Here is a 16,878-nt window from a genome sequence, read left to right as displayed (position 1 = left end):
GATTAAGATGTCTTACCGTTGGCCAGTGGACTTTCTTCAAGCTGGCTCCTCTCCTTTGGACAAGACCCTAGCAGTAGTTGATTGCTTTCATGTAGAACATGTGTTCCAACATCATCTTGTACATTTCCTACACTGGTCAGCTTGTAAATGTATACGTGATCTGTGGACTTTTGGATTTCTGCTGTTTGGGGAAATTTTCTCCTTGTCTTTTTAAATTTTTTTAGTAATTTCCTAGGGTTTTTGTTGTTGTTGTTGTTGTTGCTGTTTTGAGACAGAGTCTCACTCTGTTGCTCAGGCTAGAGTGCCGTGGCATCATCAGCCTAGCTTACAGCAACCTCATACTCCTGGGCTCAAGCAATCCTCCTGCCTCAGCCTCCCCAGTAACTGGGACTACGGGCATGCACCACCATTCCCGGCTAATTTTTTCTATATTTATTTTTAGTTGGCCAATTAATTTCTTTCTATTTTTTAGTAGAGACAGAGTCTTGTTCTTGCTCAGGCTAGTTTCGAACTCCTGACCTTGAGCGATACCCCCCACCTTGGCCTCCCAGAGTGCTAGGATTATAGGCATGAGCCACCACGCCTGGTCCTGACATGTGTTCTATACTAGAAACTATTCCATATAAACTTGAGAAAAATGTATATTCCACTGTTGTTGGGTGAAGTGTTCTGAATGTCTGTTAGGTCCAACCGATATATAGTGCTTATCCTGTTTCTTTATTGATATTATGTGTGGCTGTTCTGTCTACTGAATTGAAAGTGGTGTATTATAGTCTTCAACTATTATTATAGAATTGCCTATTTCTCCCTTTAATTCTGTCAGTGTTTGCTTTATGTATTTTAGGCTCTGATGTTTGGTACATATACATTTATAATTGTTTTATCTTCATGATGAATTGTACCTTTTGTCAATATATACTGTTCTTCATTGTCTCTTCTAACAGTTTTTAAATCCAAGTTTATTTTTTCTAATATTAGTATACCCAGCCTAGCTCTCTTTAGGTTACTATTTACATGGAATATATTTTTCCAACCTTTCACTTTCAACCTTTTTTTGACTTTAGATCTAGAGGGACAGCATATAGTGGGGTGACGTATTTTAATCCATTCCACTGAATTATCCCTTTTGATTGGGAAATTTAATCTATTTGCCTTTCACATAACTACCAATAAAAAGACTTTTTTGTAATTTCATTACTTTGTTTCTGTATGTCTTATTACTTTTTGTTCATCATTTCCTTTATTACTGCCCTCTTTTTGTTTACTTGATTTTTTTTTGTAATGACACATTTTCTTTTCATTTTGTGTATACTACATAGATGTTTTCAATAGGTTACCATGGGGATTAAATATAACATCCTAAGTCCCACTGCATAGTTTACTGCTCCAGTCCCAGCTCCTGCCCCATGCTATTCTCAGTATAAAATAGGAAAAAAAATCTACTTAGAAGGAATTTTAAAAGCAATTAAACTTATCAGCCTCAGAAAACTGAGGAGCCAGGTGCCTTCACTGACATTAAGAAACAGAGAAAGACAATCTCATTTTCATGTCATTTATTTCAATTTCTCCTACAGTATCAATTCTGTTGTGTTTATTAAGTGAAGAATAGCACCTGATAGCTTCCCAGAATTCCTCAAATTCAGTTTATCCTGCCAGTATTTCCCAAGTCTCTTAATGGATGTATATTTTCTAAAAACATTCCCACATTTTTACATTCATACAGCTTCTTTGCAGTGGGTTTTCACATGTACAGTGAGACTAGTAAAATGGATGCAGCATTTTCCCCATTCCCTACAATCAATTCCTCTAGTGTGACTTATCATTTTTACTAAAAGATGAAAGCAGACTATATGTGTGTGTGTGTATGTGCATGTATTCCCATATTTTTAACATTTATGTTTTTAGCCTCTGTGAGATCACCAAATATTAACACATGAAGCAGAAATAAAGCTTTCTCACATACCTTCATAGGGTTTCTCTTCACTGCATATTGATTTACTAATACCTGAAGGATTTTTAAAATTTCTTAACCACTCTGGTACCAGCGTCGACTATAGTCGATAGCCACAGACGAACGTGCACAGTGACTTTAGCCAACAGCCATGATATGAAGCCCCACAGGCGAGCATTGATGTTAGCCGACAGCTATGATATGACTTTTCTAATTTTTCTTTTATCAAAATAAAATTGTGAACATTTAAAAATAATGTATTGAAAACTTACATGCTTACGTTACCTATTCTGATTTACATTAAAAGTAAAGGTGCCTGTAAAGTAAAACAAGCTCTCAGTGCTTTAAAGCTTCCTCATCACACAAGAGCAAAACAGATTCGTTGTCAACGCACAACACAAGCTATCATGTGGACTATAACTGCTGGCTGTGGGCAAGGTTTCTTGGCCGGTGAGCACGGTACCGAAGTGGTTAAATTCATGAGGATTTTTGCACACGAAACCGTCAGAAATTTCTGAAGGATGTCCCAGATTTCTTACATATATAGAGTATCTCTCCACTGTGAGTTCTTAAATGTTGAGTTATTAAAAGGTATGAGGAAGTGAAGATGTTGTGGCCTTTACACTTGTAGGGTTTTTTTTTTGTTTGTTTGTTTGTTTGTTTTTGAGACAGAGTTTCACTTTGCTGCCCAGGCTAGAATGAGTGCTGTGGCGTCAGCCTAGCTCACAGCAACCTCAAACTCCTGGGCTCAAGCAATCTTTCTGCCTCAGCGTCCCAAGTAGCTAGGACTACAAGCATGCGCCACCATGCTCGGCTAATTTTTTCTATATATATTAGTTGGCAAATTAATTTCTTTCTATTTATAGTTCAGACCGGATCTCGCTCTTGCTCAGGTTGGTTTTGAACTCCTGACCTCAAGCAATCAGCCCGCCTTGGCCTCCCAGAGTGCTAGGATTACAGGCGTGACCCACCGCGCCCGGCCACTTGTAGGGTTTTATACCACTGCAAATTCTCATGTGGATACTGAGGCCTTAGCGTGATGTAAATGTTTGAGCACATTCCTTACATACAGACGGTTTTCCTCAATGTGGGTTATGATGTCTTAAGGCACGTGGAGTATTGTAAGGCTGTATCTCAGTCTTACCTTCAATTGGCTTTTTTTTTTGAGACAGAGTCTTACTCCGTTTCCCAGGCTAGAGTGAGTGCCATGGCGTCAGCCTAGCTCACAGCAACCTCAAACTCCTGGGCTCAAGCAATCCTACTGCCTCAGCCTCCCAAGTAGCTGGGACTACAGGCATGCGCCACCATGCCCAGCTAATTTTTTTCTATATATATTAGTTGGCCAACTAATTTCTTTCTATTTATAGTAGAGACGGGGTCTCGCTCTTGCTCAGGCTGGTTTTGAACTCCTGACCTCGAGCAATCTGCCCGCCTCGGCCTCCCAGAGTGCTAGGATTACAGTTTAATTGGCTTTTATACTAATTTTAGATATGTAAAATAAACAATGTTGGAAAAACAACAAAAGGCTTTCTGACATGTCTTAGAATGGTTTTCCCTCTCAAATATTACTTTATTTTTATTTATTTTTTTTTTTTTGAGACAGTCTCGCTTTGTTGCCCAGGCTAGAGTGAGTGCTGTGGCATCAGCCTAGCTCACAGCAACCTCAAACTCCCGAGGTCAAGCAATCCTGTTGCCTCAGCCTCCCGAGTAGCTCAGACTACAGGCATGCACCACCATGCCCAGCTAATTTTTTATGTATATTAGTTGGCCAATTAATTTCTTTCTATTTATAGTAGAGACAGGGTCTTGCTCTTGCTCAGGCTGGTTTCGAACTCCTGACCTCAAGCAATCCGCCCGGGTCAGCCTCCCAGAGTGCTAGGATTACAGGCGTGAGCCACCAAATATTAGTTTTTATACTTTATAAGGTACAACGAATTACTGTTCTCCCATATTTCTTGTATGAATAGGCCTTCTGCCCATGGTAAATTCACACCTGCTATGTAAGAAATAAAAACTGAGTGAAGGTTTCTCACACATTCTTTTTTTTGAGACAGAGTCTCTGTTGGCCGGGCTAGAGTGCTATGGTGTCATCCTAGCTCACAGCAACCTCAAACTCCTGGGCTCAAGTGATCCTCCTGCCTCAGCCTCCCTAGTAGCTGAGACTACAGGCATGCACCACCATGCCCGGCTAATTTATATATATATATATTTTTTTTTTTTTTTAGTTTGCCAATTAATTTCTTCCTATTTTTGGTAGAGATGGGGTCTTGCTCTCGCTCAGGCTGGTTTCGAACTCCCGACCTTGATCCATCCACCCACCTCAGCCTCCCAGAGTGCTAGGATTACAGGCGTGAGCCACTGTGCCTGGCCTCTCACACATTCTTTACATTCATAAGTTTTCTTCCAATTGAGTTTAGATACAAATACTAAGGTCTAAGGACAATTTCAGGTTTTTTCACATGCCTTAGTTCTTAGATGTTTAGCAAGTGCTGAAGACTGACTGAAGTTTTTCCCACATTCCTTACATTCATACGGTTTTGCTCCAGTGTGAGTTCGCATGTGAACATTAAGGCATGTGGAATATCTGAAGGCTTTCCCACATTCTTTACATTCATAGGGCTTTTCTCCTGTGTGAGTTCGCATGTGCATATTAAGATTTGTGGACCGAGCAAATGCTTTCCCACATTCCTTACATTCGTAGGCCTTTTCTCCAGTGTGAGTTCTTACATGTGTACTAAGGCCTGATGACTGAGTGAAGGCTTTCCCACATTCCTTGCATTGATATGGCTTCTCTCCAGTGTGGGTCCTTACATGTTGATGAAGCATTGAGGAATGATTAAAGGCCTTCCCACATTCTTTACACTCATAGGGTTTTTCTCCAGTGTGTGTCCGCATATGTAAAACAAGTCCTGAGGAACGAGGGAAAGTTTTCCCACATTCCTTACATAAATATGGCTTCTCTCCACTGTGAATCCTTACATGTTTCATGAGGTATGAAGAATGAATAAAAGCTTTTCCACATTCCTTACATTCATATGGTTTTTCTCCAGAGTGAATTCGTATGTGTAAAATAAGTCCTGTGGATCGAGTAAAGGCTTTTCCACATTCCATACATATGTAGGGCTTCTTTCCACTGTGAATTCTTATATGATCTGTAAGGTATGAGGAATGGGTGAAGGCTTTGCCACACTCTCTACATTTATACGGCTTTTCTCCAGTGTGAGTTCTGATGTGTAATTTAAGTCCTGTGGACTGAGTGAAGGCTTTGCCACATTCTTTACAAATATAGGGTTTCTCTCCACTGTGAATTCTTACATGGCCTATAAGGTGTGAGGAATTACTGAAGGCCTTCCCGCATTCCTTGCATACATAGTGTTTTTCTCTATTGTGAGATCTCATACGTACCTTAAGGGATGACTGCTTAAATAAAGTTCTCTGACATTCTTTGCATTTACACAATTTCTCTTGTGTGTGAGTTTTCTTCTGGCCAGTACAATTTGGATACTGGCTAAAAGGTTTTCCATGTTGAAAAAACTCAGAAGTTTTCTCCCCAACATGAGTTTTCTTGTAGAAATTACCAATTAAGTTCTTTCTTAAGGCTTTTCCACTCTGATTATCCTCAGAAATTTTCTCTCCAATGTGAGTTCTCATGTGAGTCATAAGAGATAGATGTTCACTGAAGACTTTTCCACAATGGTTAGAGCCACAGAGTTTCTCTGCAGTATTGCTTCTCTCCTGTTAAGATATGAATGATGACTAAAGATTTTCTCATATTCAGTACAGTAATAGAATTTCTCCCCCATCACAACATTTATGCATTGGAAACATCATATTTGAACAGTTTAACATTTCCACTGTGTGTACATAGTTCCTGCCCTGTTTTTGTGTTATTTTAAATGGAATAATCTGCCTATGAGGCCAGGAGCCATCCTATGTTACCTATGTTCAGAGAAATTCTTAGAGAATTTGTCTGATAATTATTTAGACTAAATGTTATACCTCAATCCCGAGCGTGGTGGCTCACACCTGTAATCCTAGCACTCTGGGAGGCCGAGGCAGGGGGATCACTCAAGATCAGGAGTTCGAAACCAGCCTGAGCAAGAGCGAGACCCCGTCTCTACTAAAAATAGAAAGAAATTAATTGGCCAACTAAAAATGTATAGAAAAATTAGCCGGGCATGGTGGCACATTCCTGTAGTCCCAGCTACTTGGGAGGCTGAGGCAGGAGGATCACCTGAGCCCAGGACTTTGAGGTTGCTGTGAGCTAGGCTGGCCACAGCACTCTAGCCCAGGCAACAGAGTGAGACTCTGCCTCAAAAAAAAAAAAAATTGTATACCCCAAACTGAATTTGAGTCACATATATGTGGATGTTTATTGGCGAGATCGCTAAGAAGAAACAAGTTTGGAGTAAGTTTACCCTCCAGATTCATGATATTCAGAGAATCTCTTCACAGACTGCTTTCTCTGGGTAAATGCCATTTCCTCATATAAGTCTAACGGATATTATGCTTCTTGCTCTAGTGTGGAAGATTTCATCCCTTGGAAATCTTACCAGTTGTATTCCATTTGATAATTTTTCTGCATAAATATCTTGAAGCAGTTGGGAGCCTTTGGTTTTGAGTTGCAAATTCAATTCTGAAAATAAAATAAAAAATGTAGGTTTGGAGAAAAACTAGAGGATAAAATTGTTTAAAATAGTAAGGCACAGGAATGGCATTATCAAATGTAGCACAGTGGGGAGCTCCAGGGCTCCTTCCCACCACAAGACAACTAACAAACTCAGAAAAGTTATCAGAATCAACTGTTGCAGAACTTTGGAATCTGGTCAAACATTTATAACAACCAGGGGAACACTTGAGGAAGAAAGAGTGGCTGCATTTCACTAGGAGAACACTGTAGCATTTTAAATTGGAAGGTACCATCCGCAGCCTCCAGATTACCCACTGCTGTACAGATGGCAGGACAAATGCCCTGTGCAAGTTGGCAGCACTGAAAGGAGCAATAGGGGCCTTAACCTCAAAGAATTTTTTTTTGAATTGTGTTTTGAACTGTCTGGCAGCTCCCTCAAGGGCCAGTTCAGGGGCTTGCTTCTATTTCACCCAACTCAAAGTTCCCAAAACTAAGGCAGCATCCCAAGCAGCTTCTGCTCAAAGTGTTACCTAAAGGTAAAGTGTTGCCTGTAGCAACCTGAGAAAAGGGAAAACAGCTGGGACAATCAATAGACAGACTGAAAATCCTGATAAAGAGCAGGTTGGGAATGCTGATATGTGGATTAATAAGGGCTTTAAAAGCTCCAGTGTCTACCAGGAAATCAAGAAGGCCATAAGCATACTCAGGGCTGAATGTATGCTCAGAAAGCCCCTAAGTTTTCACTTCTGGCAGACCAATGAGATCCATATAAGCAGCAAAGGGAGACTAAGGAAAAGGTGTAAACAGCCTGGCTTGGCAATGAAGAAGTGACCCAACACATAGGCCGTCAGCAAAACACAAAACAATCTTGTTTCTTTTTTATTTCTTGGCTCTAGGCATTTAAGGAAACTGTCACTCTAATGTGATCACTAAGCTAAAGAACACAGCCTTTCAGGACTGCACTAAAAAGAATGCAGACTCCACAAAAAAAATTTATAAAAGACACTACACAGTCCAGGCGTGATGGCTCATGCCTGTAATCCTAGCACTCTGAGAGGCCAAGGCGGGAGGATCGCTCAAGGTCAGGAGTTCAAAACCAGCCTGGGAAAGAGCGAGACCCTGTCTCTACTAAAAATAGAAAGAAATTAATTGGCCAACTAATATATATAGAAAAATTTAGCCAGGCATGGTGGCAATTGGCTGTAGTCCCAGAAGAAGGATTGCTTGAGCCCAGGAGTTTGAGGTTGCTGTGAGCTAGGCTGATGCCATGGCACTCACTCTAACCTGGGCAACAAAGTGAGCCTCTGTCTCAAAAAAAAAAAAAAAAAAGACACTACACAAACATTAGCCACAAGCAATAACAAACCCCAAGGAGAGAGAATCAGATTTCAAAATTGCCACATTATAATATCCAAAACATACATTTTCAGCAAAAAAAAAAAAAAAGAAAAGAAACCTCATCAAAGCCCCAAAGAACTAAAGTAGGGGCCTGTGACTCACACCTGGTTTTGAACTCCTAACCTCAAGTGATCCTCCCGCCTCGGCCTTTCAGAGTGCTATGATTATAAGTGTGAACCACCGCTGAATATTATTTAGCCATAAAAAACGAATGAAGTACTGATACATGATACAACATGGATGAACCCTGAAAACATTACGCTAAGTGAAAGAAGTCAGACAAAAAAGGTCACATTGTATGATTCCATTTATATGATATATACAGAATAGGTAAATCCATAGAGAGAGAAAGCCAAGTAGTGATAGCAAGGGTTGGGGGTAGAGGTGAATGGGGAGCGACTACTTAATGACAATAGGGTTTCCTTTTGGGGTGATAAAAGATGCTTTGGAAATAAAAAGAGCTGATGATTGCATAACACTGCATGTACTCAATGCCAATGAAGTATATGCAGTAAAATGGTTAATTTTTATGTATTTGACCTCAAATATAAGCATATGGCACATATATATACATCTTTCTAAATATGAAACATGATAAAAATGCTGAAGCAGGAGGAGGCATGGACTACAAAGAATCTGGCTATGTCAGAAGTTTGGCAATGATAAAGAACTGGTGTCAAAACTATAGGTAAATTACCAAGTAATAAATATAAGATTACTTGAGTTCAGGAGTTCGAGACTAGCCTGAGCAAGAGCAAAACCCCGTCTCTACTAAGAACGAAAAAAAAAAATCCGCTAGGCAACTGAAAATAGAAAAAATTAGCCAGGCATGGTGGTGTGCGCCTGTAGTCCCAGCTACTTGGGAGGCTGAGGCACGAGGATCACCTGAGCCCAGGAGTCTGAGGTTGCCGTGAGCTAGGGTGATAGCACAGCACTCTAGCCTGGGCAACAGAGCAAGGCTCTGCCGTACCTAAGGAAACTCAGAAACCAAATGGCCTCAGCCTTCTTAAGAAAAAGAGAAGCCCTGAGAAGTTTACAAAGTTACATTTCCAAATATATGGCATGATTCCCAGACAAGCACTGCTCTTCATAATCCTATGCCTGCTTGTGAACTTACCCTGCAGAAGAACTCTTCTCACTCCTGTTCTCAGCTCTTCCCCTCCTTCCAATGGAGACGTGAGAATAGGTTTGCATAATTCAGACTTTGCTGGAGGGAAAAAATACATTAAGGACCAGGCAATGCAAGACATGACACCATGTCCTTGAATTGGGAACCAACACGTTTGCCTTCAGGAATTCTGAAGATGGTCAAGTGTAATTTTACAAATAGCAAACTAATCATGCAACATTTCCAATAAATGCAGAAAAACTACTTTAAAAGGAACAAAAATGCAAGCACATTCTGTCTCTAGAATATCCTCAAATGACTAGGGAGCTCCAAGACCTGATAACCAAGTCTGATCTTATACACACTTAAAACCTCAAAGTCTTGGCCCGGCGCGGTGGCTCACACCTGCAATGCTAGCACTCTGGGAGGCCAAGGCGGGAGGATCACTCAAGGTCAGGAGTTCGAAACCAGCCTGAGCAAGAGCGAGACCCCTTCTCTTAACTAAATATAGAAAGAAATTAATTGGTCAACTAAAAACATATGGAAAAAATTAGACGGGCATGGTGGGATGTGCCTGTAGTCCCAGCTACTCAGGAGGCTGGGACAGAAGGATTGCTTGAACCGAGAAGTCTGAGGTTGCTGTGAGCTAGGCTGACACCACGGCACTCTAGCCTGGGCAACAGAGTGAGACTCTGTCTCAAAAACAAACGAACAAAAAGAAAAACCTCAGAGTTTTCTTTCTTTTTTTTAGACAGAGTCTCACTCTGTCACCCTGGTCGAGTGCCGTGGCCTCAGCCTAGCTCACATCAACCTCAAACTCCTGGGCTCAAGCGATCCTCCTGCCTCAGCCTCCTTAGTAGCTGGGACTACATGCACATGTCACAATGCCTGGCTAATTTTTCTATTTTTAGTAGACAGCGTCTTGCTCTTGTTGAGGCTGGTCTTGAACTCTTCACCTCAAGCGATCCACCTGCCTTGGCCTCCCAGAGTGCTAGGATTACAGGTGAGCCACCGTGCCTTGCCAAAACTTCAAAGTTTTTAATCCATAAGGGAAATTCAGAATTTTTAATCTTAGACCTGTCTTCATTTTCACAGTGAATTCTCTACACAGTAATGCTCATTGGCTGGAGTGTATGACTGTCTTGTTTATATCACAGTATTCCCATTTGTCAGCTAACACTTAAGAAACACTCATTTTCTAAAGGGCTCAGTGAAGAAACTATGCCACTCTTACCTAGTGTGATGAGGTTCTTGTAGTTCTCCAACATCACATTTCTGTAGAGATCTCTCTGTGTTTGATCCAACAAAGTCCATTCTTCCTGAGTAAAGTCCACAGCCACATCCTCAAAGGTTACTAAGTGCTAAATCATCAAATACATGTTGGCTTCAGCTAAGTACCATCTTCTTTGATGTTCTGGGAAAGATGTATGAAGGACTAAGGGAGACTAGAAGCCTACAGTACTCCTGGACCTCAGATCTCTCCTCCTCTCTCTCTGTAGATTATGTCTGGTAAATCCATCTGGTCACATGGATTTCCCAGTGTCACTGACATATGACTAAACTTACCATGACTTTATTGCAGGCTGTTCTCACCTTACTCCTCCTCTCCTTATAGGCTGCAGTTAGCACTGAGCGCATTACAGCACTCTGTAAAATCTGTTAACAATTATTTCCACAGTGACACACAAATTCCTTGAGATTAGATCACCTTCTTTTTTTTTTTGGAGACAGAGTCTCGCTTTGTTGCCCAGGCTAGAGTGAGTGCCATGGCGTCAGCCTAGCTCACAGCAACCTCAAACTCCTGGGCTCAAGCAATCCTCCTGCCTCAGCCTCCCGAGTAGCTGGGACTACAGGCATGCACCACCATGCCCGGCTAATTTTTTCTATATATATTAGTTGGCCAATTAATTTCTTTCTATTTATAGTAGAGACGGGGTCTCGCTCTTGCTCAGGCTGGTTTCGAACTCCTGACCTCGAGCAATCCGCCCACCTCGGCCTCCCAGAGTGCTAGGATTACAGACGTGAGCCACTGTGCCAGGCCTAGATCACCTTCTTATGATCTGTCATAACACTCAGCAAAACAATTAACCAACAAGCATGACCGAGGATCAGAAAGAATTAATAAACATTGAGAAAAAACGATCATTTCCAGCACAATCTCTGTATAAACTGAGATCACATGGGTCCTGGAGAAATCCACCTGGGGACTCATTTCAGAGCAGAACCATAACTGCTTTAAGAAGCTTGACTATATGACAAGGGGATGAGGCTGTCTGATGGAAACAAGCATAACATTTTCAAGAAGCGCCTACTTTTCACTTGCCTGAGAAGAACCCATCAGTAACCCAGCCACTGTCCCTGTGTCTTCCATGTTCCTCTCATGAAGACAGAAAGTGTCTTGAGAAAGAGGACCTTAGGGAAAAGAATAATAGGATGAAAGTTCAAATCTTTCCACGACACCAACAGCAGCTGTTCCACACCACACACCTAATACATTACAAACACGCTACTTTCATAATATGCCAAAGTTACGTGAAGCAAGAAAAGGGTTTTCTGGATCTTACTATCCATGAAGAAGAGGTTAATAATTCCATTTTGTAATTACATAAATTACAGAGAGGCAGAGTGGTTTACTTGCCAGACATGATAAAATTCATGTTTTATCCCCCTAAAATCACACAAACACACCCCTTCTTGCATCCCAAATCCCAGCACCCTGACTTTTACACATCTGGTTCACTTCAATCCCTCTTACACAGCACATGGCATGATCACTCAACCCCTGTGCAATGGATCTGCCACTTGGGAGGGGACCACATAAAGCAGATGATCTGAAAAGAGGCATCAAGAAGGACTCACCACACATGTAAGTCAGATCCATGGCTGCCATCCTGTGACACTGAGAGGGAAATGTTTCCGAACATTCCACTTGTTGCTCAGGTTACTTCAGAGAAGCTTGTGAATTTAAACAGGTTGATCTTGACTTATTAGTGGAGCAGTGTCTGAGTAACCAGTTCACAAGATCAATCATTAAGTAACAGATGTTTCTTCTCAGTCACAAACATCATTCATTAGCAATCTCTCTGCAGATGATACACATGACAGCCATTAAAAACTACCATACCACATGAACACTAATAACATTTGCCATTCACTGCGTACCGGTTAGGAATTCTACATACATAACATCCTTGAATTGTCCAAGCAACCCTTCAAATTGGGAGGTTTAATTAATACTGTCATTAAATAGCTGAGAATATCGGTTAAGGAGTGGTAAGCCAGGACTAGAGGACAGGTTAGTGTGTCAAAAGCTTGATCTCAGGCCGGACGCTGTGGCTCACGCCTGTAATCCTAGCACTCTGGGAGGCCGAGGCGGGCAGATTGCTTGAGGTCAGGAGTTTGAAACCAGCCTGAGCAAGAGCGAGACCCCGTCTCTACTATAAATAGAAAGAAATTAATTGGCCAACTAATATATAGAGAAAAAATGAGCCGGGCATGGTGGCGCATGCCTGTAGTCCCAGCTACTCGGGAGGCTGAGGCAGCAGGATCGCTTGAGCCCAGGAGTCTGAGGTTGCTGTGAGCTAGGCTGACGCCACGGCACTCACTCTAGCCTGGGCAACAAAGCGAGACTGTGTCTCAAAAAAAAAAAGAAAGCTTGATCTCCTGTGGTTGTTATTCCTAATGTGACCAGAATTCATTCCGGACCTTTGCTGGGTATAATGAAGAGCAGAAATATAAAAGGCTTTATGCGATTCGGCATAAAAAATTCAGCATTAAAAATACATCCCCCTGAATACTCTCTACAGGAGCCTGGCTGGATCTGGAGTCTTTGCCTGCCTTCATTCAGGCAGCAAATATGTATTAATGTGGCAGGCCAGGTACTGCGCATTGAGCAGTTTTCAGGGATCTCACATTTCAATGGGAGCAATGCAGGAAATAAACAGGTAATTGATTTATTAGTTGGTGACAAGCAGCATAGCAACACACACAAAAATGTATTTCTGATATAGAAATAAGACTGCTTAGGGTTAAGATAAAGACAGAATAGGAAAAATAACCACATCAGAGGACTGGAGTAATTGATACCTCACTTACTTAAAAAAAATAGTCTTAGGCCAGACACAGTGGCCCAAGCCTATAATCTCAGCACATTGGGAGGCCAAAGCAGGAGGACTGCATGAAGCCAGGAGTTTGATACCAGCCTGGGCAACATAGCAAGACCCCACCTCTACAAAAAATTTTTTTAAAAATTAATGTCTCACTTTTGACCCAAAGACATTTGAACTTGATTATGATGATTTTAGACAAGACTCAAAATACATTTCTAATACCAGCTACTTCAGTAAGGTCTGAATTATGTTATTTTTCCTTTATGCTGAAATTGAAGTCATTGCATATTATCTCATAGATAGCTACGAAGACTGTAACGTAGGCCGGGTACAGTGGCTCATGCCTGTAATCCTAGCACTCTGGGAGGTCGAGGCAGGCAGATTGCTCAAGGTCAGGAGTTTGAAACCAGCCTGTGCAAGAGCGAGACCCCATGTCTACTAAAAAAAAAAAAAAAAAAAAAAGAAATTAATTGGCCAACTAAAAATATATATATATATATATATAAAATTAGCTGGGCATGGTAGCACATGCCTGTAGTCCCAGCTACTCGAGAGGCTGAGACAGAAGGATTGCTTGAGCCCAGGAGTTTGAGATTGCTGTGAGCTAGGCTGACGGCATGGCACTCTAGCCTGAGCAACACAGTAAGACTGTCTCAAAAACAACAACAAAAAAGCCTGTAATGTAAACAAATTTTTCATCTTTTCATATTAGTGATCAGTTCTACTGTTTTCAATTAAGTACTGGTTTTATTATTATTCATTCTTTCTGAACATTTTATTCTATTTTCATATTTCTCATTCAATTTTATGAGTTAGAACAGAGGTGCTCAACCTTTTTGGCTCCAGGGACCTGTTTCATGGAAGACAATTTTTCCACAGACTGGGGGTGGGGTGGTGGCGGTGTGGAGCTCAGGTTGTAATGCGAGGCCCATCTCCTAACAGACCACGGACTGATTCCAGGCCTGGGGGTTGGGGATCCAAGAGTTAGAACACTTAATTCTTGAACTTCTTTTACTGAATTACTGCAGACATACAACTGAGGGAGGCAAGTATGAATAAAAATCTCAGTGAACTATCAAGAAATGAACTGCCCCATATAACCACCGTTTAGGTCAAGAAATATAACATTTCCATACCCTGTATCTCAGACATGCCTCCCAATTGCAATACTACCCTCACACCTAACACTCTAGTTGATTTTGCCTATTTTTGAATTTTAAAGAGACAGCATAAAACAGTATGCGTTCTTTTGTGTCTGGCTTCTTTTATTCACCATTATGTTTGTGAGGCTTACACAGCTGTATTCATCTACCTTTGATTTAGTTCTTCTCTTTGCTGAAGCATGTGTCACAGAAAAAAATATGCCACAATCCATCCATTCTTCTATGTGTCCACATTTGAGCTGTTTCCAATTTAGGGCTATTTCAAATAACGCTATGAATAATCCTTACCTATATCCTGGTACATACACGCATGCATTACTGTTGCATTATCAACAGTTCATATTTAGTTGATGTTGTTTAAAGATGTGTTTTCACCAGCAATGAGTGCACATTTTAAACAACACTTGGTACTGTCACTCACTTGAGATTTACTTTTAAACATTCAGCTTGTGTGTGTACTACTATCACTTTGTGGTTTCAATTTGCATCTCCCTGGTTACTAATATCAAGCACCTTTTCATATATTTATTGTCCATTGCGCCATGTTCTTTAATGAAGAGCCTACACAAATGTATTGCTAAGTTTTCTATTGGGTTTTCATTTTGGGTATCCATTTGTAGGATTTATTGTATAACACGTGAGGCAAGTAACCAAGTATTGAAATTCAAATATCACATCTGCACGTTATTTCAATTTATTTATCACATTTACACCCAGAAAAGATTAATTTATCATAAATATTTATTTATACACAGGAGATGAAGAGAAACAGAAAAGAGCAAAATATTAACAAATGGTCAATCTAAGTCAGTCTACAACAAGAATACATAGGTGTTCGATGTTCTAGACTTTCACATTTTGCTTGGTTTAGAAATATTCAGTCTAAAATGGGCAAAACAAACTCCAGTTGATCAAAACACATCTCTTTCACGGTTAACACAGCCCTAATTTATGACACTAGCATAATGAAGGCTGCGTCCTGCTTTCTGGAAGCCCCTCTGTTTTAAAACTCTTTGAGGATGTACAGACCTAGGCAGTTCTGCTGTTGATCTAAAACAAACAAACAAACAAAAAACCCTAAAAAACAACAGCAGGGTATCCCTATCTAGCCTTTAATAGAAAGCTTGCGGCCACGTGTTTTTCTTTCTATAAACCTACAAATCCTGCAAACCTACGAAAGCCCCTTAAATTGCCCACCTGAGCAATTTCTCAGGCTTCAAGAACCGACGCTCCCAGCCAGAGCATCTCGGTCCACCGCTCACCGGAACGCACCGCAGTCGCCAGGTCCGGGAGGAGAGGACCCTGGGGGCCTCTTCCAGAACAGCGGAGATGCTTTTCCTCCTGGAGGAAGGACAGAAAGGTTGACTGACTGCTTTTTAAGAGAGGCGCACGGTGGCTGGAGAGAGAAGTCCGCCTCCACCGGGAACCCTGAGCCCAGTCGCAGGCGGGCGCCGCGGGCAAAGGCCCTTGGAGGCGGCGGCGGCGGGGGAAACCGAGGCGCGGGGACAGCGGAGCGGCGGGGACTGAGCGCAGAGCCCGGGGCGGCGCCCTGCGGCCCCGGCTCCTCCTCCCACCAGGCCCTCCCGCAGCGCCCTACCTGGGCTGGGGCAGCACACTCTCGGAGGCGAAACCCTATCTCAGAAGCGGGTGGTTGGGCGAGTCCCGACTTCCTCCGCCGCACGGCTTTGCACTTCCGCTTCCGGTGTACGCACCGCGATGGGCGTAGGGGGCGGGGCTTCAGGAGCTAAGGGATCAGGATGGCGGGAGGCAGAGCGACGACGTCTGGGGCCGCGTCAGGGAAGTCTCAGTTTCCTCCCCTGTGCACGGTAGACCTCAATCCACATCAGGCTGCCAGTATCGGGAGGGTGACGCCCGACCTGGGAGCCGAGCGCAGAGGACTGGGTGGGAGACGGGGACAGACGTGGAGGGTGGGGAAAGGACATCTAAGACTTGGAGTACAGGCGTTAGGATGCTCATCAGAGGCTTTTCGGAGGGTCCTTTCTCCTTGTTTCTTCAGCCTTCTGCAGAAATGTGCACGTATTTACAAAGATAAACCTGCCAGTCCATAAAATCATCCCTGCCTCTGATACATTCAGTCCCTTCTTTAGACCTTTAGTTTTGCTTGAGGTAGAATTCTCAAAGCATGCACTTGACCCATTTGAAATGTACGATCCTGTGGCTTTTTGTGTATTCAAAGAGTTGTGCATCTATCACCATAATCGATTTTAGAACATTTTTACAACCTCAAGAAGAACCCCGGACCCGGTTCTCCCAATCCTCCCATCCAGCCCACTTCCACCACTGCAGTCCAAGGCAACAACTAATCTTTCTGTTTCTAGATTTGCCTATCCTGGACATGTCGTGTAAATGGAATTACAGTATAAAAGATGTGGTCTTTGTGTCTAGCTGTTTTTCACTTACCTGATGTTTTCAGGATTCATCCATGTTGTAGCATGTATGAGTACTTAATTTCTTTTTATTACTAAATAATATTCAATTGCATGGCTATATCACTATCC

The 16,878-nt window shown here is 42.0% G+C and overlaps 1 protein-coding gene across 2 annotated transcripts; it reads right to left on the bottom strand.

The window, feature by feature from the left end:
* Positions 1-1,538: 1,538 nt before the first annotated feature.
* ZNF846 (zinc finger protein 846) lies at positions 1,539-16,618 on the bottom strand. 2 transcript variants are annotated; one of them, XM_012790699.3, is made up of 8 exons: positions 15,957-16,618; positions 15,557-15,700; positions 11,947-12,170; positions 11,411-11,499; positions 10,322-10,448; positions 9,097-9,186; positions 6,505-6,587; positions 1,539-5,686 (listed from the first exon to the last, which is right to left on the bottom strand). In XM_012790699.3, exons 3-8 carry the CDS (start codon positions 11,975-11,977, stop codon positions 4,397-4,399), a joined length of 1,710 nt encoding a protein of 569 aa, XP_012646153.2. In that variant the 5' UTR covers positions 11,978-12,170; positions 15,557-15,700; positions 15,957-16,618; the 3' UTR covers positions 1,539-4,396. The 2 variants fall into 2 exon arrangements, with proteins under 2 accessions (XP_012646153.2, XP_012646157.2); XM_012790703.3 differs by having other exon boundaries at positions 15,622-15,700.
* Positions 16,619-16,878: the final 260 nt, after the last annotated feature.

The sequence above is a fragment of the Microcebus murinus genome, chromosome 27 (genome assembly GCF_040939455.1).
Source record: "Microcebus murinus isolate Inina chromosome 27, M.murinus_Inina_mat1.0, whole genome shotgun sequence".
Taxonomy (NCBI): Eukaryota; Metazoa; Chordata; class Mammalia; order Primates; family Cheirogaleidae; genus Microcebus; species Microcebus murinus.
Note: the sequence above shows the minus strand (reverse complement) of the source record. Positions and strands in the feature narration are given on the sequence as shown.